This window comes from Dreissena polymorpha, chromosome 4, assembly GCF_020536995.1.
Source record: "Dreissena polymorpha isolate Duluth1 chromosome 4, UMN_Dpol_1.0, whole genome shotgun sequence".
NCBI classification, from domain to species: domain Eukaryota; kingdom Metazoa; phylum Mollusca; class Bivalvia; order Myida; family Dreissenidae; genus Dreissena; species Dreissena polymorpha.
Genome location: NC_068358.1, coordinates 71552548 through 71577888, shown reverse-complemented (window position 1 = coordinate 71577888; position 25341 = coordinate 71552548). Strand labels below are relative to the sequence as shown.

At 36.6% G+C, this 25341-nt stretch overlaps 1 protein-coding gene across 2 annotated transcripts in view; it reads right to left on the bottom strand.

Annotated features, from left to right (window-relative positions):
- LOC127877656 (myelin expression factor 2-like) overlaps positions 1-25341 on the bottom strand; it is a 49316-nt gene that overhangs the window by 16787 nt on the left and 7188 nt on the right. For both annotated transcript variants that reach the window (XM_052423734.1, XM_052423735.1), the window contains exons 3-9: positions 21374-21434; positions 21008-21101; positions 15683-15854; positions 13342-13412; positions 5704-5857; positions 3693-3827; positions 982-1514 (exon numbers count right to left, since the gene is read on the bottom strand). In XM_052423734.1, the coding sequence (XP_052279694.1) occupies positions 982-1514; positions 3693-3827; positions 5704-5857; positions 13342-13412; positions 15683-15854; positions 21008-21101; positions 21374-21434 (1220 nt within the window). The remainder of the gene's footprint in view (positions 1-981; positions 1515-3692; positions 3828-5703; positions 5858-13341; positions 13413-15682; positions 15855-21007; positions 21102-21373; positions 21435-25341) is intronic.

Genomic DNA, 25341 nt, shown 5'->3' with positions numbered 1-25341 from the left:
AAGATATTATTGGGATGAATCTTCTTACCAAGTTTCATGAAGATCAGACAATAAATGTGGCCTCTAGAGTGTTAACAAGATTTTACTATAGCCATATATAGCCATATAAGGAAAAATGTCCCGCCCCTTGGCAGCTATGTATTTCAAGCAAACGTAACCATTTTCGGTCTCATACAAGATATCATTGAGACCAATCTTTTGGCCAAATTTCATGAAGATTGGACAATAAATGTGGCCTCTAGAGTGTTCACAAGGTTTTACAATAGCCATATATAGCCATATTAGGAAAATGCCCCGCCCCTTGGCAGCCATGTTTTTCAAGCAAACGTAATTATTTTCAAACTCATCCAAGATATCATACAGACCAATCTTCTGATTAAATTTCATGAAGATTGGACAATAAATGTGGCCTCTAGAGTGTTAACAAGGTTTTACTATAGCCATATAAGGAAAACTGCCCCGCCCCCTGGTGGCCATGTTTTTTTCGAACTCGTCCGAGATATCAATGAAATCAATGTTTTGACCAAGTTTCATGATGATTGGGAAAAAAAATGTGACTTCTAGAGTGTTCAAAAGGTTTCTCTATAGCCATATCAGGAATACTGCCCCGCCCCCTGGCAGCCATGTTTTTCAACGGACCGGAACCATTTTTGAACTCGGCCAACATATCATTTAAACAAACATTTTGACAAAGTTACATGAAGATTGGGCATCAAATGTGACTTCTACAGTGTTCACAAGGTTTTTCTCTTTTTGACCTAGTGACCTAGTTTTTGACCCAGCATGACCCAGTTTCAAACTCAGTCGATGTATCAATGGGACAAATGTTCTGACCAAATTTCATGAAGATTAGACAATAAATGTGGCCTCTAGAGTGTTCACAAGGCAAAATGTTGACGATGCACAACGGACAAAAGGTGATCACAAAAGCTCACCATGAGCACGTTGTGCTTAGGTGAGCTAAAAACACTAAAAACCTACATTTTTCACAATTACTGTTGACCTGTCAGCCCTTGTTTTCATGTCCCCAGCATGTGACGGCATGCTGCTACTCCCAGTGTTCATTCTAGAGGAGTCCATACGTGATGTCAGACCGCTGGACGATCCATAGCTGCCCATCCCAGATGACCTATTGCCGTCCATCATACTGCTGAAGCCTGACGTCGCACCCATCCCACTGCTACCCATGGATGACATCCCAAACCCGTCATTGAGACTGCTGGCACCCATTCCACCGGAGCCCATTGACCCCATCCCTCCCATCCCACTCATGCCACCAAATGTGTCACCCATTCCCATACTGGACATCCCACTACCCATGGAACCCAGTCCGGACAGACCGCCAGACAGACTTGAGCCCATGCCTGCAAGCCCGGAGCCCATACCAGTCATAGAGCCCATTCCGGACAGACCAGAGGACATTCGATCCATCGTGCCCATACCCCCTGACATACCACCCATACCCATACCCATACCTAGACCAGAGCCCATGTTCCCACCCAAGTCTGACATGCCTGGAAGAGAACAGTAAACAAACTTTGAAACATTAAGCTTTGTGCTAACCTAAAATAAGGCATTCAAGCAAGTCTAAGGAAAACCCAACCTTTATTTATGAGCACAAAGTATAGTCACAGATTAGAATGCCCAGTTCGCACAGGCTATTTAGGGACAACACTCACAGATTGTATGGAGTTTTGTGTTTAAGAAGAGACTTCCTTTAAACAAATAATTCCATAAAAGCAGAAAGTGTCATCCCTGATCAGCATCTGTCGACTTACTAACATCCTGGCACAGCTCATCTGTCGACTTACTAACATCCTGGCACAGCTCATCTGTCGACTTACTAACATCCTGGCACAGCTCATCTGTCGACTTACTAACATCCTGGCACAGCTCATCTGTTGACTTACTAACATCCTGGCACAGCTCATCTGTCAACTTACTAACATCCTGGCACAGCTCATCTGTTGACTTACTAACATCCTGGCACAGCTCATCTGTTGACTTACTAACATCCTGGCACAGCTCATCTGTTGACTTACTAACATCCTGGCACAGCTCATCTGTCGACTTACTGAAATCCTGGCACAGCTCATCTGTCGACTTACTAACATCCTGGCACAGCTCATCTGTCGACTTACTAACATCCTGGCACAGCTCATCTGTCGACTTACTAACATCCTGGCACAGCTCATCTGTCGACTTACTAACATCCTGGCACAGCTTTGTCACAGTCAAAGCAGCTATACCTTATGCAGTCTTACTAACATCCTGGCACAGCTTTGTCACAGTCAAAGCAGCTATACCTTATGCAGTCTTACTAACATCCTGGCACAGCTTTGTTACAGTCAAAGCAGCAATACCTTATGCAGTCTTTACTAACATCCTGGCACAGCTTTGTCACAGTCAAAGCAGCTATACCTTATGCAGTCTTACTAACATCCTGGCACAGCTTTGTCACAGTCAAAGCAGCTATACCTTATGCAGTCTTACTAAAATCCTGACACAGCTTTGTCACAGTCAAAGCAGCTATACCTTACTAACATCCTGGCACAGCTTTGTCACAGTCAAAGCAGCTATACCTTATGCAGTCTTTACTAACATCCTGGCACAGCTTTGTCACAGTCAAAGCAGCTATACCTTATGCAGTCTTACTAACATCCTGGCACAGCTTTGTCACAGTCAAAGCAGCTATACCTTATGCAGTCGACTTACTAACATCCTGGCACAGCTTTGTTACAGTCAAAGCAGCTATACCTTATGCAGTCTTCACTAACATCCTGGCACAGCTTTGTCATAGTCAAAGCAGCTATACCTTATGCAGTCGACTTACTAACATCCTGGCACAGCTTTGTCACAGTCAAAGCAGCTATACCTTATGCAGTCTTCACTAACATCCTGGCACAGCTTTGTCACAGTCAAAGCAGCTATACCTTATGCAGTCTTACTAACATCCTGGCACAGCTTTGTTACAGTCTAAGCAGTTATACCTTATGCAGTCTTTACTAACATCCTGGCACAGCTTTGTCACAGTCAAAGCAGCTATACCTTATGCAGTCTTACTAACATCCTGACACAGCTTTGTCACAGTCAAAGCAGCTATACCTTACTAACATCCTGGCACAGCTTTGTCACAGTCAAAGCAGCTATACCTTATGCAGTCTTTATAGTTTTATGTTTACTCACAAGCATAAAATATATGATTTTGTAGGAACGATTTAAAATATAATAGCTATATAAACTATTTATTTCTTGTAGCCCTTATATCGCCAAACTACCCCCTGACTGTTGGACTTCTAGCGTCAATGAAACAATCCATGGACAAGTTTGTCTTATGGTTATGACCTATTTTAAGTAAATTGCTGAGCAAGGCAGAAGTAATTTGCACCACAAAGTTACAACATGTTGTATTGAAGCCATGCCCATTAAAAGGTTTAAGGCAAAATAACTTGGTAAATACTTGGATGAAAATTGTGTCTTGCAAGGCAAAAGCATATTTCAAGTCTCAATTGTATTGCCTGAGAAACCTAAATCTTAAAACATTTTATGAGAATAACAAACCAAAGAACATACCAAACAAAAGGGTGGCTCATTTGATGTTGTTGCAAAATGAAACAATTAAATCGCTCACTGACTCAAGTATATACATTCCTCCTGCATCAAGGCTTAAAGATATCGCTAACTAAGCATACCTCCTCCACCAATTTGCTGCAAAGATGGTCCCAGGGACTTGAGGCCAGCAGGCAGGGGTTCCTGACGTGAGCTGCCCTGTCCATCCATCTTGACACGCATGGTACGATCATACAGAGACTGGTTGTTAAACATGGCTGACAACTAGGTAAAGGCTATATAGAATTAAACTGGTTCGTTGTGCTTCTTTTAAAGAGAATAAGGTATGCATTTGCACAAATGCAAACATTATAATCCAAGGGACAAGATTGTGATAACTTTACTTGTCCTGACCTTAACATATGTTGCTGTACATCTTAATTTAACAACATATATATTTAGATACATTTTATTTATAACAAGATGTGTTTGTGAAACACAATGTCCCCCTATATGATGTTTGACCTTGTAGGATGACCTTGACCCTTCACCACTCGAAATGTGCAGCTCCTTGAGATACACACGCATTTCAAATATAAAATTGCTAGCTTCAATATTGCAGAAGTGACATTACATGCGCAATTTTGACCCATATATTTGACCTTAAAGGATGACCTTGACCTTTCACCACTCAAAATGTGCAGCTCCATGAGATAAACATGCCTGCCAAATATCAAGTTGCTATCTTCAATATCGCAAAAGTATTCATAAAATAAGCGATTTGGGCCACATATATTTGACCTCTGACCTTGAAGGATGACCTTGACCTTTCACCACTCAAAATGTGCAGCTCCATGAGATACACATGCATGCCAAATATGAAGTTGCTATCTTCAATATAGCAAAAGTTATTGCAAAATGTTAAAGTTGGCGCAAACAGACAGACAGACCAACCAACCAACAGACAGGACAAAAACAATATGTCCCCCACTACTATAGTGGGGGACATAAAAATACTTACAAACATACGACAACTAGAACAGTATCCTCTTAGGTTGTCCCTACATGTTTAAATTTAAGTTAAACAAACCAAATGTGGAATATGATATGGAGTATTTTTAGTTATATTATAATAATGTTACCATCACTATAGTCAACAGCTTTTTATTGCGCATAAAAAAGATATTCATTTATAAACAAAACTGACTACAACCAACTCCTTACCACCCTTAACTAGCAACAAACTCGTTTGACTTCCACCAGCTTCTTTGAAGCATACATAATTTTTATCTGAATGCGACAAGGTATGTATAATGTTTGACCTTCAGATCCCCACATGGAAACCCCAACAAAGAATACATATGGGCTGGATGGCCCCCATGGGTGCCTTGAAGGTAAAATAAACAAGAGCTGTCACCATAGGATGACTTATGCCCCCTATAAACACTTGAAAGAAGTTATGAGCTTTTTTCGAAACCTAAACGCAGATTTCGAAACCTAAACGCAGACCCTAAGTTCAAGGTCAAGGTCACATGGGTCAAAATTTGAGTGCATATGGAAAGGCCTTGTCTATATACACATGCATACCAAATATGAAGGTTATATCTCCAGGGACATACCTTATGCAGTCTTATGCAGGGACATAGAAGGTATGAGCATTTTTCAAAACCTAAACGCAGATTTCGAAACCTAAACGCGGACCCTTACTTCAAGGTAAAGGTCACAGGGGTCAAAATTTGTGTGTGTATGGAAAGGCCATGTCCATATATACATGCATACCTAATATGAAGGTTATATCTCAAGGGACATAGAAGTTATGAGCATTTTTCGAAACCTAAACGCAGATTTCGAAACCTAAACGCGGACCCTAAGTTCAAGGTCAAGGTCACAGGGGTAAACATTTTTGTGCCTATGGAAAGGCCTTGTTCATATACACATGCATACCAAATATGAAGGTTATATCTCAAGGGACATAGAAGTAATGAGCATTTTTCGAAACCTGAACGCAAAGTGTGACGGAAAGACAGACGGACAGACGAAAGGGGGTATAAAAATATATAATACAAAGTATTAAAAACTAGCAACAGACTGGCCTAGTTTTCACAAGCTTCTTTTAAAGTTTCATACTTAAATGTTTTATGCCATAAAGGATACATATGGCCTGTACAGCTTCCATGGGTGTCTCGAAGGTGACAGTGCCCATGCCTCTAGACTTGGCATCCTTGTCCTCCATGATCTTGGCGTGCGTCACGTTGCCCGCAAGCTTGAAAACGTCCTTCAACTTCTTCCAGCCAACTTTGTAGTCCAGCTGTGCAAGAAAACGAGGCTTAATGCATGTGAAGTCGCACAGGCTAATCAGGGACACTTTCTGCTTTATATTCAATTTAACATTTAAAGGATTACTCTTCTTGACCAAAATTAAGTGTAGATGGAAAGTGTCATTCCTGATTAACCCGTGCAAAATGCACAGACTTATCTGAGAAGACACTTCAAGCATATGCATTTAGCCCACTTTTCCCAAAACGAGGCTCTAATGATTAATATACAGACAGGAGGTTGGATGTTTGGCTTTTACACAGTTCTCCTACAAAGTTTAACATATTTGTTTTCTTTACACTTTAAATGAAATAGAGGGCCACAGGTACACTAACAGGACTTGACGTGGCAACCTAGTTGTGTACCAAAATTCAAATATGGTCATGGAATCGTCAATATAACCATTCTGACCAAGTTTCATCAAAAGGAATAGATTTCTCATTGAATCATAAATGTATCTTTGCCTTGTGACCTAGTTTGGATGCGCATGACCCAATGCTAAATTGTACTTATTTTTGTCAAGATAAACAGTCTGACCAATTTTCATGAGCATTGAGTCATAAATGTGACTTTTTTAAGAGAGGTAAAAAGGTTTTTGTGAGATTTGGCCAGGTGACTTACTTTTTGGACACATGTAACCCAGATTGGAACTCAGCCCAGATATAGTGAAGATAAACATGTAACCCAGATTGGAACTCAGCCCAGATATAGTGAAGATAAACATGTAACCCAGATTGGAACTCAGCCTAGATATAGTGAAGATAAACATGTAACCCAGATTGGAACTCAGCCTAGATATAGTGAAGATAAACATGTAACCCAGATTGGAACTCAGCCTAGATATAGTGAAGATAAACATGTAACCCAGATTGGAACTCAGCCTAGATATAGTGAAGATAAACATGTTACCCAGATTGGAACTCAGCCTAGATATAGTGAAGATAAACATGTAACCCAGATTGGAACTCAGCCTAGATATAGTGAAGATAAACATGTAACCCAGATTGGAACTCAGCCCAGATATAGTGAAGATAAACATGTAACCCAGATTGGAACTCAGCCCAGATATAGTGAAGATAAACATGTAACCCAGATTGGAACTCAGCCTAGATATAGTGAAGATAAACGTGTAACCCAGATTGGAACTCAGCCTAGATATAGTGAAGATAAACATGTAACCCAGATTGGAACTCAGCCCAGATATAGTGAAGATAAACATGTAACCCAGATTGGAACTCAGCCTAGATATAGTTAAGATAAACATGTAACCCAGATTGGAACTCAGCCCAGATATAGTGAAGATAAACATGTAACCCAGATTGGAACTCAGCCTAGATATAGTGAAGATAAACATGTAACCCAGATTGGAACTCAGCCCAGATATAGTGAAGATAAACATGTAACCCAGATTGGAACTCAGCCCAGATATAGTGAAGATAAACATGTAACCCAGATTGGAACTCAGCCTAGATATAGTGAAGATAAACATGTAACCCAGATTGGAACTCAGCCCAGATATAGTGAAGATAAACATGTAACCCAGATTGGAACTCAGCCTAGATATAGTGAAGATAAACATGTAACCCAGATTGGAACTCAGCCCAGATATAGTGAAGATAAACATGTAACCCAGATTGGAACTCAGCCCAGATATAGTGAAGATAAACATGTAACCCAGATTGGAACTCAGCCTAGATATAGTGAAGATAAACATTCTTACCAAGTTTTATTAAGACTGAGACATAAATGTAGACTCTAGAGTCGTTTAGAGGTTGTTTTTTTAAGATATGAACCTGCTACCTACTTTTTCAGCGCATGTTATCCAGATTCAAACTCTGCCTAGATATAATCAATACAAACATTGCTAGATTCAAACTCTGCCTAGATATAATCAATACAAACATTGCTAGATTCAAACTCTGCCTAGATATAATCAATACAAACATTGCTAGATTCAAACTCTGCCTAGATATAATCAATACAAACATTGCTAGATTCAAACTCTGCCTAGATATAATCAATACAAACATTGCTAGATTCAAACTCTGCCTAGATATAATCAATACAAACATTGCTATCAAAATTCATCAAGGTTAGATGAAATAGGTGGAGTGTAGACAGTGCTTTTTTCAAATTTGGGTCTGGCAGGGGGACCCATTCCCTATTTTTAAAAAAATCCCCAAATGGGACCTAAAAATTCCCAATGAAAGGTTTCCAAAAACAAACATTTTTGTACATTTTTTATTTAAGGCTCAACATTTAGTTCATATTCTATCAAGTTCTATAATTTAAACATTGGTAAATGAAATATTAACATCACCTTTAGTCTAAATTTGATTTTTTAGTATTTTTTAGCAAAAAACAAAAACCCACTTATGTCCCAATTTAAGTAAAAACAAAAAAAAGTTAGTAAAAAAGTTTTCACAATCCAAATGGACCCAGCCCCATTCCCAAAACAGTGGGGGAAAAAACACAGGTATAGTGGTATTGACCTTTAGGTAGACAACAGACCTTTGAACAACAAAGGACGGCAGACATAGGGTGACCACAATAGCTCACCATTTGTGCACCTCGTGCTAAGATGAGCTTAAACAGACATAAAGCAGGCAAGAGAAAGATTCTCATGTCAGATTATAACTAGAGCTTTGTGACTAATACATAAAACTGCATTGTCAAACATGTTCAAGGGCAAATAAATCCTTAATGAGGCATTAAGAGTATCTTGCAAACTAGTCCTTGTGATGTTTGCTTTCATCTCATGAAAACATACTGTATGACAGACCTCAATGAAACAAGAAACCGTCGGAGTTTTTTGTCACAATATTGCACTATATATTCTAGGGATGTCAACGAATACTGATTTTGGTATTAGAATATGTGGTCACCCTTCCGAACGAATATTCAGTCAACATCTGTTGGAAAAAAAATCAACTTTGTTTAGGCGTAACAAAAAAAGTTGTTTGTTTCCGGTGGCCCGACCCTACCTAATTTTTTGCCGCCGGTCCTAATCTTTTTTTAGCCCAAAATTCGAAAAAAATCGGACCGCCTATATTTTCGGCGCGCTCAATAAGCGTTCAACGTTATCGGGGCCGTACATTAAACTTTCAACATAAACAAGATGGCGGCGCCCAGCGCCATTACCGGATCATTGCGCATAGCGGATCACTTTGATGTTCAAGACTGCGTTTTGCGATAAATAGTTGAAATTGTTAGATGATATTTTGCACAAAGCATCTTCAAGGCCTATTATTTAAACGCATTGATTGAGTCGTAATTGGAGCGTCTCTTTGTCAAACATTTCGGTATGTTTTGCTGACATGTATATACGACTTTGTTGACTTCTGTCTCGTTTCCAAATCTAGGTTGAACATTTTTTGTGGCCACTTGCTATAACTCTGTTGGAAAGTAAGAAGTTTACCCATTATTTTAAAGGCCATTTAGTAGTCTTTCGGCATGCAAAAGTCCATTTCAGTTTTGATTGATGTTTAAGATTTTGTCTGCGTGTAAAAATAAGACTATGTGCTGAATCAGTTAGCAACGGTAATTTTTAATCAAACTGGTGTTAAAGAAGTCTCAAACCGTTCATTGTTTTTCACCAGCACAACTTAATTACGCTACTGATCCGGTAATGGTAACTTGACTGTACTGTTGAAGGAAAAAGTAATACCAGTTTGTGTCTTTGCCAAAGTTTTGACAATTTTAAGTCATTCAAATGGTCTGCAACTGACTGTTTTAATAGCTTGCTGGATGGTTTTGTAATTGGCAATTCAAGATAGCAAATTTTTTTCCACAATGGAATACAAAGTTTAAAGATTTCATGTTTTAAAATCCTCTTTAACGACTGGGTGCATCTCTACTAAACTTTTACATTGGATCTCCAAGAAATGAATATTGCCTAGAATTATTTCTGGCAGGATTATGGTCCTTGGTCTTTTTTTTTCACTTTTGAATTTATTATTACAAAATTGTGTGTGTTCAACTCCTCTGCTTGACAAATTTTGCTTCAACTTTCACAGCTGAATGTAAAGATGATCATTATGGTAGGACTTCTGACTGCAAACAGTTCAGCCATTTTTCATTTTGTCTACTGTATATATAGTGTATTTGTCTCTGTCCAAGCATAATTGTCCATGTCAAAATTCTAGTTATATTTAATAAGTAAAAATGTTATCATTTTCAGGGCAAGCACAGTCATAGTGCTAAAGTGGGGGACATATTGTTTTTGCCCTGTATGTTGGTTCATTTGTTTGTTTGTTTGTTTGCCCCAACTTTAACATTTGCAATTACTTTTGCAAGATTGAAGATAGCAACTTCATACTTGGCATGCATGTGTATCTCATGGACCTGCACATTTTGAGTGGTGAAAGGTCAAGGTCATCCTTCAAGGTCAAAGATTTAGCTTCAAAGCGGCGCAGTAGGGGACATGGTGTTTCTAACAAACACATTTCTTGTTTAAATTTATAAGTATAGTTTGATACAAGAAGCATTAAATTTCTGCTTTTCTGTGCTTGGTGTGATTTGATTTTGTGCTTGTTTATTGATTTGTGTGTGTGTAATTGTATGTATATAATACAAGTCGTAATAAATTTTCTGTTCTGTTCCTGAAATTCATGGGTAGATAGACCCCACGCCACCAGTACATAATATAATCTGAAAATGTGGTCCTTTGGGAACATTAACTGCATCCAAGAAATATAAAAGCACATCCGGTTTGATTGGGTCTTTCCATGGTGATAATGTTTAATGCAACACCACTGGCGTTCCCGTAGCACTGCTTTTGAGGTATTTAATATATTATAAATAATAAATAATATAGAATACACTGCATGAACCCAAAGGACCAGAAAGTATAACAACACTGAATCCCTATAGACACTGAGGGTCAAGCTCTCTGTGACTTGTTATAGTTATGCCTTTTATTGGTCATAAAATGGTATATTTAAGCCGTTGCCAGAAGTCAACATTAAACTCGGAATTAAGGAAAGCAACATATTCAATATTAATGAACAGCAAGTTTTTATTTCATAAAAGCATTTAAATATAGTCATATAGCATTACAGACATCATCAAATTTATTGTACATACAGTTATACACAAAACATGAGAAGAAAATGCACCATGTACGACAATTTCTAAAAAGTAATTATTTTTAAAAATAAAATTATTTGCCTACCTACCTACCCTAATTTTTTTGGCCATGTCAGTGGAAACAAACGATTTTTTTTTTTAGGCCTTACCATACCATTACTCCATGAATTTTACTTTCGTTTTTACCGGAAGTTCACCAGAAGTGACTAAATATTGACACAACGTTGCCGGCGCTAATTCGAAGCTGATTTTGTTGATTACTTTTTATAGTTAAAATTGAATGACAAAAATTGTTTTTAAACTTTTAATATTGTACATCAACAATAGTACGAGAAACATGGTATTTACATGACGACAAAATAATTACATGACAAAACAGTTAGATCTAAATATAATTTAAGCTGAACTTAAACGAATAATTTACATAGCCACAACACAAATTGAACCTGTTTAACAGACAAAACAGTCAGTCTTTTAAAGCTGCCACGTTTAAGTCATTCGGATCGGTGACTTCTTATCGGATGATCTCGTGAAATACTTCCAAGCAGCTGAAGGCGTAGGTGGCATTTTGCGTGGACAGAGATTTACTTTATGCGTGAAGCAATTTTCAATTAAATGAGGGCGAAATACCAAAACATTTCTTTACGTATAATACCTGATTGAATATTGAGTAATTAATTAAAGTTTGGACCATACGATACGCAAATACTCATTAGAGGTTGAGAAAATTATTTTCTAAGAGCGTTTTTGATTGGACAACGTGATTGTAACCATACGATCTGTTTTGTTTTTCACACCAAGTCAGCTCTTCTTTTACTCATTAAATCTTTGATCATTTTAAATGTAATTCGAGTTATTAGATCAAGACGGGTCGGTGTTTTAATTGCCATACGGTCTTATTTGTTTTTACACCAAGTTGGCTTTTCCTTTACTCATTTAATCTATGATAATTTTAAATGTAATTCGAGTCATTGGATCAAGTGCAGGTCGGTGCTTTGATTGCCGACGCGATTTGCATTTATCATAATTTTGACACAAAGTGACTGTCTTTGTTAGGCAATAAGCGGGATTTAAGACCGGTATACTGTCATCACCATAAGGACGCATTATCGCGCCTACCGAAATAAACATTATGACACGAGGAACAACTCTTTTTACAATGTTTGAAGCAAATTTCACGACTACAAAGTCTTTGAAATTACTAGATTTTTTTTGTTTTTTTCTTCCAAATATTCGATTCGAAAAACAGTATCCAAATATTCGTTGACATCCCTAATATATTCAGATAAAAGGAAACGTTTTGAGGGGCATAACTTTGGACAACATAATACGATGGATGGTTTAGCAACTTAAAAATTTCAAAGGGCCATACCTCTCTAAATAAATCATCTAACCAGAACCCACAAATAACATGCGCATCTCCTCAAGGTAGTTAAGCTTCCCATAAAGCTTCATTGAATTCCAGTCAGTAGTTGGGGAGAAATAGCCCGGACAAGAATTGCACTATATGTATTGCACTATATGTACAGTTTATAGAAAATTTCAAAGGGCCATAACTCTGTGAAAAATCATCCAACCATAACCGGCTGATAATATGCACATCTCCTGTTTGTAGTGAAGCTTCCCATAAAGTTTAATTGAATTCCGGTCATTAGTTGCTGAGAAATAGCCCGGACAAGAATTGCACTATATGTACAGTTAATGGAAAATTTCAAAGGGCCATAACTCTGTGAAAAATCATCCGACCAGAACCGGCTGATAATATGCACATCTCCTCTTGGTAGTGAAGCTTCCCATAAAGTTTCATTGAATTCCGGTCATTAGTTGCTGAGAAATAGCCCGGACAAAAATTGTGCATGGACGGACAGACGAAGCGGCAACTATATGCTCCCCCCAAAAATCTTTTGGGGGAGCATAAAAAAGATCTACTAAAATACCATCCCTTCAATATTTTAAATCTTACTTTGAGAGGTCATTGTGATAAGCCTGTGAAATGACATACAAGCAATTGGCTTTTTAACCCTTTCCCACTTAGAAGCAAAGTGAAAATTGCTATGTGCAAACAGCATAAAATCAGAACAGCCTGCGAGTAACTCACAGTCTGTTCAGGTTTTATGCTGTTTGCTGCTCATCAGTATCCAAGGGTTGGAAATGAAGCCTTTAAAACTTGAATCTAGTGAGAACGGTCTTTAATTAAATGTAACTTTCTTAGGGACTACACATGCATAAAAAAAGGATCTAAGTGGTAAAGGTTTAAAGGTCTAATTAGCATAAGTGCATAGCTTGATAAGCTTAGCTGCCTCTGATATATTTGTAAGATTGTTTGCAGTTTTTTTTTACATTTCTTCAGTTACATTTATTATCAGTCCTTTCAAAAGTATTACTTACATTAGACACAAACACTGTGTTTGTTGGAGGTCCCTCAATTCCAAGCTGTTGCAAGATTGCAGGACTGATGCCTTTAAAGCACAAAACAGAGTTTTAATATGTATGATAATACGAAATCTACGTAACAGACAAGTTGGATACTGAAATTCTAACTTCTCAAAAGCTTCCGTACTGAGTATTTAATTTAACCCTTTCCCACTCAAAAACAAAATGAAAATGGCTATATGCCACCAGCATAAAACCACAATTGCTTGCAATACCTCTAAATCTTTTCAGGTTTTATGCTGTTTGCTGCTCATCAGTATCTTAGGCCACAACAAATTGATTTCATGTTCGATGGATTTCTTGCACCTAAATATCTTAAAACGAAATAAAATAAAAAAATATATTATTCGTTCAATGAAGTTAAATTTAGCCTATGTATTTTACGATATAGACTGTTATAACGCTTTCCGATATTGATTGGCTTATGGTAAAAGAATGGCAGCGTCCGTCTGCTTCGTTGTGTCCGCGAAAGATGTTAATGGCAACGTAATTTTTCGCCAGCTGCAATCAATCATCGCATTACTGATGATTTCCGTGCTTTGTTCCTTGAAGCAGCATCTGCATCGGGATGCGAAATATCACCAGAATGCGTCAATGCGGTAAAAATGTGTGGTTAACTAGGTGGTACTAAGTGATAAAATAAAAATTTCGAACATCAACATGCAACTTAGTGTCAGTTTCTTATCTTCCTGAAAGTAAGTTTCTAATGGCACTTGATAAAAGCTTCTCAAAGTTTTGTTTGAAAAAAATAGTGGGAATAAAAGTAGAACATGTTTTCTGTTTAATGAATTTTACAAGCACATGATCATCAGGTCGGTAAAAATGGGAATTTTTGTAAGCTTTATAAAAAACACTAGATTTTTGCTGTTGAAATAGTGAGAATAATGATGACTGTCGATTTTGTGAAGAAGTTCCATAACATTTCCTTTTCTTGCAGGAGGAATTATTGCAGAACATCAAGACATGCCAGTGTATTTATGTGGAGATAAGTTAGAAGATGCACCTGGCCTGTATGTTGGGAGATGCATGACCTGCAACTCTGAGGTGGTAACAGCTTATTACTCAGCCAAGTGTCGGCATTACCAACCGCCAGTGTGCATCCACTGTGGAACAGTTTGTTAGATGACAATGATGCATATGTTGCAAATTTGTATTCAAAATTTTCCATAGTCAGACCAATTTGTGTGTCTTGTTGACAGTCAGGAAAAGAGGCAAAAACTCGGTGCGCCAAGAAGTTTGTTGAAAGGCAAAAAGTCAAGTGAACTCAATCAGGTATTCCACCATTCATACTTTGATTTGGTTTGAAAATGACACCAAAGCAAAATTATGTTCATATGATGTATTAGTGTTGTGATTGAAAATGAAAAATCATGGATTGGATTAAACAGCAAATGCTTTAACTTTAAAAATATAAGTATTTAGTCTTTACCAGTTTTACTTCTATTTCTACAGATTTTATTTGTTTTGCCTTAAGATTTAAGCTGTTTCTAGTCATTTGTGATTGAATGTTTCTTGGAAAAGTATGTTGTTTTTATTCCCCGCCATAGGCGGAGGGATATTGTTTTGGCGTTGTCCGTCCATCCGTCTGTCCGGCACTTTTGTGTCCGAAGCCATATCTTGGAAGTGCTTTGGCGGATTTCATTGAATCTTGGTATGAGTATATATATGGATAAGAGGATGATGCACGTAGGCATTGTCCATCCGTCCAGAAAACTTTTGTGTCCAGAAGTATATTGGCGGGGGATATCAATTCAACAAATCTGCTTGTTAAAATTGATTTGATTAAAAAATTCTTCCCTCTTATTGTTGTACGTCTATTGTTATAAATATATATAATAGTACTAGTCATTATACTAGAATGTATACTAGTCTTTTTTGCACTAAATTAGAAAAATATATATGTGCTATGTTAAAATATAGTATCAATTTATATAAACAATATTTGTTTTTTGTTTATTTTTGCTTTTCGCTCGCCGCTCGCCTGCAATTTAAAAAAAATGGAATAAAAATAAATTTATTTTAATTTCGCTCCTTCGCTCAATTTTTGGTTGGCTAAAATCCTTAGAACACATCATCAATTTGTTGTGGCCCTAGGGTTGGAAATGAAGCCTTTAAAGCTTGAATCTATTACAAAAGATCTTTAATTAAATTTGTTTTGTTAGGGGACTACAAATGGGTCCAAAAGTGGGCGTTTAAGGGTTACAATAGTTTCTTACAGACTAAAGTTTTATAAGAAAAGCTGCTTATAGCGTGACTGTCACTTTCACTTTCAGCGGATTGTGCACAACGGCCATACCTTGGTTCATATTGGCCCCCATGCCTCCTCCACCTCCACCCATGCCTCCCATTCCAGCGCCCATGACAGGCCCGCCCATGTTTCGGGGACCAGGGCCCATTACTCCGGGACCATCACGCCCACGATTCTCCCTTGGCGGTGGCAACATATCACGACGATCTCTGTCACGCTCCTAAAAATAGTAATCACTATGTACTTTCAGTAATATACATTGTGTGTAATTTTGTTTGTGGGTGGGTTTCATTGATTTGTTGATTTTTAAAATAGCCAAGCAACATAGCGTGATAATTCTTCACATTTTCATTTATGGTGGAATTATTGCACTATACAAATGATAATAATATGGAATATTTACAATAAAATTTATCTTAACAAGAATATCAGTGAAACTGATGGATGCTCCCCGATGATGCCCTTTGTCAATCAATGTGTTAATAACCACCTTAAAAAATCTATTTTTATTAGCCTCAGTGACCTTGACCTTGACCCCAGTGACCCCCAGTGACCTCAAACCTCATGAAAAGGTAGAGGTCCATGCAAGATACCTACATGCCAAATATGTAAGAGATCGGTAAAATATTGAAGGCGCTATGAGAAACTGTAACAAAGTTGTGACAGAAAAATCTATTATAAGCCTCGTTGACCTTGACCCCAGTGACCTTAAACCTCATCAAAAGGTAGAGGTCCATGCAAGGTACCTTCATGCCAAATATGTAAGAGTTCGGTAAAATATTAAAGGCGCTATGAGAAACTGCAACAAAAGTGTGACAGAAGGAAGGAAGGAAGTACGGAAGGAAGTAAGGAAGGAACTTCAAACTGGCAACTATATGCGCCCCATAAATTTTCGGGGAGCATAAAAATTTATAACAAGAGCACCGCCTTGCTGGTGCAGACCGCTCATCTATTTTTCTTTTAAAAGGTGTAGGGACCTATCTCAATTTCAAGCACAAATGAGGGAGGGGTGGAGTGGAGAGGGGTGTTAAGTGTGGGCGGGTGCAGACCGCTCATCTATTTTTCTTTTTAAAGGTGTAGGGACCTATCTCAATTTCAAGCACAAATGAGGGAGGGGTGGAGTGGAGAGGGGTGTATAGTGTGGGGGTCCCGGTGTGGTCATTTATTACATTATCTTCCAAAAATGAAAAAAAAATGAAAAAAACAAAAATGGGGGGGGAAGGATTCTTGGGCGGGATGGTGCGACGGTATTTCAAAAATAAAATAATAAATGAAATATTTGTTTTTTTAACACTGTTTGAAAAAAACGAGAGATGTGTTCGTCAGAAACACAATGCCCCCTATTGCGCCGCTTTGAAAAAAAAATTCTTTTTTTTAACTTTGACCATGAAGGATGACCTTGACCTAAGACTTCCACCACTAAAAATGCGCAGCTTTATGAGAACACCGCTTTGAAAACAAAAATTACCTTTGACCTTAAAGGATGACCTTGACCTTGAAGAATGACCTTGAACTTGAACTTCCACCACTCAAAATGTGCAGCTTCATGAGAACGCCGCTTTGAAATTTTGTATTAAAAAAAATACCTTGAAGAATGACCTTGACCTTAAAGGATGACCTTGACCTTGAACTTCCACCACTCAAAATGTGCAGCTTCATGAAAACTTTGAAAAAAACAATAAACATTCGACCTTGAAGAATGACCTTGACATTGAACTTCCACCACTCAAAATGTGCAGCTTCATGTTAACGCCGCTTTGAAATTATTATTTTTTGACCTTTGACCTTGAAGGATGACCATGACCTTGAAGAAATACCTCAGGGGTTTTTATCTGACTTTGGGGAAAGGGCCTGGCCTTTTTTTAGGGGAAAAAAAATCGCGCGAAATGCCGGATTTTGGGGAAAAAAATCACGCGAAACGCCGGATTTGGGGGAAAATAAAGAAAGTCTTAAATAATCAATTTAACTTATTTTGCTGTGTTTAAAACAAATTCAAGGCAACAGATAATTTAATTATGCAATATGTTATATTTTCTACACTGGATCAGGTTAACTTATGTATTTAAAGTTAAAAAAATATTATTTTTTTATATTTTTTTTAGGGGAAAAAAATGAAGTCTGGGGGAAAATTTACCTGCTGAGGGGAAAAAAAATCCGAGGGGAAAGGGCCGTTTTTCAGCGGGTCCAAAAGAAGGAAAAAAAGCCCTGTACCTGGACCTTGAACTTCCACTTCTCAAAATGTGCAGCTTCATGAGAACGCCGCTTTTTAATTTAAAAAAAAAATGACCTTTGACCTTGAAGGATGACCTTGACCTTGAAGGATGACCTTGACCTTGACCTTCCACCTCTCAAAAATGTGCAGCTTCAAGAGAATGCCGCTTTGAATTTTTTAAATTTTATTTTGACCTTAATGGATAACCTTGGCCTTGATCTTGACTTCCACCACTCAAAATGTGCAGCTTCATGAGATACACATGCATGCCAAATATCAAGCTGCTATCTTCAATATTAAAAAAGTTATGGCCAATGTTAAAGTTTTCGGACGGTCAGAAGCCATATATTTGACATTTGACCTTGAAGGATGACCTTGACCTTCACCTTTCACCACTCAAAATGTTCAGCTCCATAAGATACACATGCATGCCAAATATCAAGTTGCTATCTTCAATATTGAAAAAGTTATGGCCAATGTTAAAGTTTTCGGACGGACAGACGCCATAAATTTGACATTTGACCTTACAGGATGACCTTGACCTTTCACCACTCAAAATGTGCAGCTCCATGAGATACACATGCATGCCAAATATCAAGTTGCTATCCTCAATAGTGAAAAAATTATGGCCAATGTTTTTTTCGGACGGACAGACAGACAGACTGAGTGACATACTGACGGACAGTTCAACTGCTATATGCCACCCTACCGGGGGAATTAAAATTATTTTTTTTGGGTGGGGGGTGGGGGGGTATAGTGTAAGGGTGTGGTGGTCATTTATTAGATGATCTTTACAAAAAAAATTGGGGGGGGGGGATTAATGGGGGGATTCCAAGGGAGGGGGGGGTGGGGGGGGGGTGGCGTGGGGGATGGGTTGGGTGGTCTATTGTGGTATGTCAGGTAAGAGTTGTTTTGTCAATGTATCAATCAAATCTAATCATAAATAAAAAAGTTATGGCAATTTTAGCTAAATTTAATAATTTGACCTTGAGTCAAGGTCATTCAAAGGTCAAGGTTAAATTCAACTTGCCAGGTAAACAGGGGTTCCGCTGTCGATCGCCATTTTTAAATGTGGCTCCAATTTTTGAAAAGTGGCGAATTTCAAAAAATCAGTAAAATCCTATCCGAAAATGTACTGCGAGTCGAAAGCACGCGACCGAGCATTAGCGGCCAGCGTCTGTCAGTTGTAAATATTGATTTACGACGATGTAAGCGACCTACAGTGCAGAGTGCATTAGAAATCACCGAAGTGTGTAAGTGTTACAAACGGTGTTTTTACTGCTATTGTCAAGTTTTATGGGGGTTAGTATCGGATTAACGGCTCCTTTATGATATTGAGCAATAAGTTAAGTAACACGGGGACAAACTGTCACGACGATCAATAATTATAATGATTATTGGGGCCGCTATTTCTTTGTTAAAATCAAAACCATGGGGCTGGCAAAAGCATTTAATTTCTCCACATCAACAAATAAAAACTTGTTTCAACAGGTATTTGTGAGCATTTCTGTTTAATAGATTCATTATTGTAATGTTCTGGGAAGGATATAAATTGATTAAGATAACAACATTTTCTGAATTAAATATAAAACATTCACTCGATGTACTATATTTCGGATATGTTAAATTCGGACATTTAAAGATAGGGACATTTATGTGTTGGTTTGATGTTGATAGTTTGTAAAAATATGTTTTATGTTATTTCAGGCAACTAGAATGGATGGTGGCAATTATCTGGGCCTTTCTGTCAGGAAAAAGGCGTGAACAACAGTCATTTAATTGAACCTGGAAATCATCCACCACTAACAGAAAACTTGTTAACAACAGAAGCTGATGTATATCATGTCCAAATGACCAAATATAACTGTTAAACACTTTGAAGTGAGATGCTTTATTTTCTGATTCCCTTTCAAATGATGAACATTGGTGTGATTTTATGTTTAAATAATTAATTACGAAACATTTATGCAGCATACTGTTTAATACATTGATGTTAAAATTATTATATTATTTTGGTTATCTGTGTTGTTTATCAAGTTGAAAAAAATGTTATTTATATACAAATAAAGCTTATTAAGACTTATGAAGGTATGACTTATGAAGGTACTTATTGTTTTTCTTATGAAATAACATACTTTTTAAAGTGATAATATAGTCAATGACATTAATGTAGTAAGATTTCTTTAAATGATTGTTCTTATTAATAAGGTGGAATAACCGACAGTATTCACGCCGCGAAAAAGTGGCGACAACTTTTTTTGGGCCAGTGGAACCCCTGGGTAAAGTACCTTCATGATAGCATGAAAGTATTTGAAGTTTGAAAGCAATAGCCTTGATACTTAAGAAGTAAAGTGGATCTAAACGCAAAATGTAACCATATATTCAAAGTTACTAAATCAAAAAAGGGCCATAATTCCATAAAAATGACAACCAGACTTATGCAACTTGTCCTTTACTGTCCCCTTATGATGTTTGCGAGTGTTCCAAGTATGAAAGCCATATCTATGATACTTTAGGGGTAAAGTGGACCAAAACACAAAACTTAATTAAATTAAACCAAGTATAAAGGGCCAATAATTCTGTCAAAATGCCAGTCAGAGTTACATACATGTAACTTCGCCTGCACATTCCCCTTACGATAGTTAGTAAGTGTTGCAAGTATGAAAGCAATAGCTTTGATACTTTAGGAAAAAAGTGGACCTAAACACAAAACTTAACAAAATTTTCAATTTTCTAAGTATAAAAAGGCACATTATTCTGTCAAAATGCCAGTCAGAGTTACATAACTTTGCCTGCACAGTCCCCTTATGATAGTTAGTAAGTGTTGCAAGAATGAAAGCAATAGCTTTGATACTTAAGGAATAAAATGGACCTAAACACAAAACTTATCCAAAATTTTCAATTTTCTAAGTATAAAAAGGGCACATAATTCTGTCAAAATGCAAGCCAGAGTTATCTAACTTTGCCTGCCCAGTCCCCTTATGATAGTAAAATAAATGTACCATGTTTGAATGCAATAGCATTGATACTTTATGAGAAAAGCGGACATAAAGGCAAAACTTAACCGGACACCAACGCCAAGGTGATGACAATAGCTCTTTTTTTTTTTCAAAAAATAGATGAGCTAAAAACAAAATTATCAAATAGCCCTGTTTACTGACCTCTCTGACCACCAGTTTTCTACCATTAATCTCATATCTGTGCATCTTCTCGATGGCCAGGCCAGCCGTGTCTAAGTCACGGAACTCTACAACGCTACAAAGATAGATTCCAACATACAGAAGTCACCAGGAAAAGGCCTAACGCTCTAACGAGATTCAGCTTCTTCTATGAAACATATGATAAATAGAAGTTCACATATTTTGTACTAAACGCCATTATTTGGTTGATTTTACTTGAACACAAAGTGTTACATGTAGATCTTCTTACATATATTTTTTTATACATATATAACCTTCATTTGCAAACTTTAGGAAAAATATGGACTTTTTGAGATTGATAATAAGGCGGAAAAACCCACTGCTTACCCACTTCCTTTTGGCTTGCCATCAGGATTGGTATACAGCTCAACATATATGACATCACCAACTGAAACAAAATATTACAACTTTCATTTTATTTTAAAAGCTATGCACAGATTTTAAATAAGTTTGACTACAGAACAATAAAATTACTACAATCTGGTTCAATTTCTGTGCCCGATTATTTTTATTTTTGCTGAATGACCAGTTTGGCAGTAAATACCAATCAACACAAATAAATTTCATATCTTATCATGCTAAAATTCTTATGAAAACCCTTTACATGTTAAATATTTAACATTTAAGACAGGATTTCTTGCCACAATCATCACAATCTTATTTTATTTGAAGTTCAATGAAAATATGGACTTTAAAGTTACGGTAATGAGAATTCTTTTATTAAAAACTTGTCATAATATCAGCATGAATACTAAATCTGTGGACAAATGTGACCCAGATTAGAAATGGACAGTGAATTATGAAGATACATGCGAACGAATTTTCTTGGGTCTAGGGATTTTTAACAATAAAACAAATTCTGAGCAAATTTCATCGAGAAAATGTGGCATTAAGTTTGACGAGCTAAGAGTTGATGCATTATTAGGCTGGCAGCGTGTTTATTTCCGAATTGGAAAAGTACCTGTACCATGCCATTTTGAGAAAAAACTAACACGAAAAAACCCTGAAATTGGGAAAATTCACGTTGCAAAATCTTCCGATTTAGAAAATTGAGTTACTTTTTATGGCTTGGTATAAATTTCACAAATCAAATCAAATCAATTAAGATAATCATTTAAATGTATAACAGTATTTTGGCTTGAACTGTCCCATTTCAGTGCTCATTTAAAGGGATCTTTTCACGATTTGGTAAATTGACAAAATTGAGAAAAGTTGTTTCAGATTCACAAATTTTCGGTTTAGTTATGATATTTGTGAGGAAACAGTATTATTGAACATTTGCCATGGTCTAATATGGCCATTATATGCATCTTTTTACCATTTAAAAACCTAAAAATTATAAAGCGTTCAAACACGAAACGATTGAATAATTTGGAGAGTTCTGTTGTCGTTTAAATTTGTGAAACTATGAAGATTGCATATATAAGGTAAAAAATACGCATCTTATGTATGCTTGGCAGGATAGCTCAGATGGCTAATGCGTTTTTACTTCAGGATTCCGGGGGGTCACTGGTTCGAGTCCTGCTGCGGGCTACGCATTTTTCCTTTTTTAAATTTTATTTTTGATTTTTTACTGAAGCTTTTAAAAATTAATGTTTACATTAATCAATATAAAGCATTTAATGACTGTTCTGGAGTAAAGACGTCACATGTGTCATCCACGAACTTACATTAATTCAAAATGGCAGTTCATTCTGATGGATGGTGTTTGTTAACTTGAATTTGGAAGACAAGATTACAATTGAATTTGATTCTTTGTTATTATTCACACAGGTGAGGATTTAATTTATGCTTAATTATATTAATTTGATCAACAGGGGTGGCGAAATCAAATGTCCGAGTTGCCCGATTCGTACATTTGCATGTCCGGGCAACTGATTTTTTTCAATTAAGTTGTCCGTGGACAACCAGTCGGGTTGAGAAATACAAAAAAAATAGATTGTTTTAAAGCCGTTATTAAGTTTTACAAAACCGATAACATTGTCAGTGCTATTTGCGGAGCAATCAAGCTAAAATATGGGCACTCTCCTGCACAGTGGTCTCGCTTATTCTATAAGCATGAAAAGAGACCAGGAGGCTATCATGCCGCATTTTCAACATTCGGCCCGTCTGTTTAATAGGTAGTGTACAGACTGGTTTGCTCGTTCATTCCGTACCTAAATGTTGAACGTTCGTCTTAAATTTTAAAATGCCTTATTAATACCAAAGGGGAGGTATAAAACCCGGAAATGTCCGGAAAACACAGAGTGTGTCACATCGCTCCTACCTAACTAAATTTCTAGACTCACAAACGTCGGGACGTTGGGACGTGAAAAGCCGAAAGCCGAGTTGGATTACGTACAGTTCCGTCGATTGGGTGAAGTGTTCCGTTTGAATCAACTACAATTTATATTTAAGTTGAACAAAGACGGTTAAATAGTCATTATGTATAAAAAACATATATATAATGTATAATTTGAACATCACATTTCCTGGCTTATTTCATCTGCAAAAATGAAAATTATATATTGAAATACTGTCTTAAAACACCGCTGTGGTTTTAACCGAGTTGAATGGTAGAACTCACTACATACAATTACGACTGACTTATAACATCATGACGTATTTTCAGGTGAGCTTATGAAGCTATATTATACATTTAAAGCAAAATCACACTACTTCCTGAAGTACAACTAACTCGCGTGTGCTTGATTGGTTTTCCAATTTTATAATTCAAACCCAAAACTAAAACAGACAGGAAGAAAATTCATTCGAATTCAACTGACATGGATGTAAAGACCGGAATATTATGTTGAGATAAAACACCAAATAACACGTAAACAGGAAAAAATAGTTTTCCCTGACAAAGAAGAAAATTTGAACAATTGATCATATGATACGATACAATTGGACAGGAAGAAAATTCATTCAAATCCAACTGACATGGATGTAAAGACCGGAAGATTATGTTGAGATAAAACACCAAATAACACGCAAACAGGAAAAAAAATAGTTTTCCCTCACAAAGAAGATAACTTGAACAATTGATCATATGATACGACACAATTGGACGCGTTTGGCCAATCCGAAAGCAATGGCGTAAATATTGAGCGGAGATATTTGGTAAACAAAATCATTATGTCAGCAATATATTTCGGCGTTTTACACACAATATCCTGCTTATAAATCCGGTTGTGTATGCAAATATAAACACGTGTAATGTTTCAAGACACTTCATTTTTATACTTTGTTAATCAGTGCTTGCTAGTCTTCCCAATGCTTCATTTCTTATCAATGGCGTTGATACCATTATAAAATACTGTAGTACATGTTAACCATGTAACCAACAACCCAATACGTTATAACATAATACTACTGTTCTGAATGGTTAGATATAATGCAACCTTTGTGTCTTAAACGCCTCATGATATTGTGAATAACCAGGATGACTGACCAAAAAGGTCAAAACACAAAATGCATTTGCAAAATGTGAACTCCGTTAGCCTGATGACAGGTTATCAACAACTATGCTGGTTTTGCAAGTCAATTATTTTAATAAAATACTTTAAAATACTGTTGCTCAAAAAGATACAGGGCAGCATATACATACAAGTAGTATTAAAAGACGAATGTGCTGTTCATGTATGACTTGGTTTGAATAAATATAAGATAATAACAATGTCAAAACAAAAGCTAAATGGAAGAAGTTCATGATTTATTTCGTTATTTCAATTAAAAACTTGTACTTTCGTAGTAATGGCAGTCAACACAGTGTTGAAATTAACCTGGAGATATGGTTTGTGTTTGTCTTGTGTTAAACTAATTTTATTTACAACTTATTTTATTTGTTGTTTTTAAACGTGTATTCAAAAACAAACCATGCAAAATACGAAATTTGATATTGATCAAGTATTACATTAATAGTTGTAATTGTATAGGTTCATAACATTTAAATGATGTGTCAATATTATATTCATGTTATTATCGAAATATGCTATGACGTAACGTCAAAAAGTCCGTCCATCCAGAAAATTGCGCATGTGATGTACATGTTTTCTTAATAAAATTTTTATTTTTTAACATAGCGTCATGATAATTATATCACACGAATCAGCTGAAAAATGCGACTTTTACAATATATAATACAAAAAACAGAGATACTGACATTTAAGGAAAACCTATGTTTAAGTGATTATAAAAGCTATATTATTTTTTCCATATTAATTATAATGGTATCCTAGTAGAGAGGCCCTCTAAGGTTTGTAAAACATGCAACAATAATGTTTTACAATATCAAATAAGCACTCTTGTTAGCG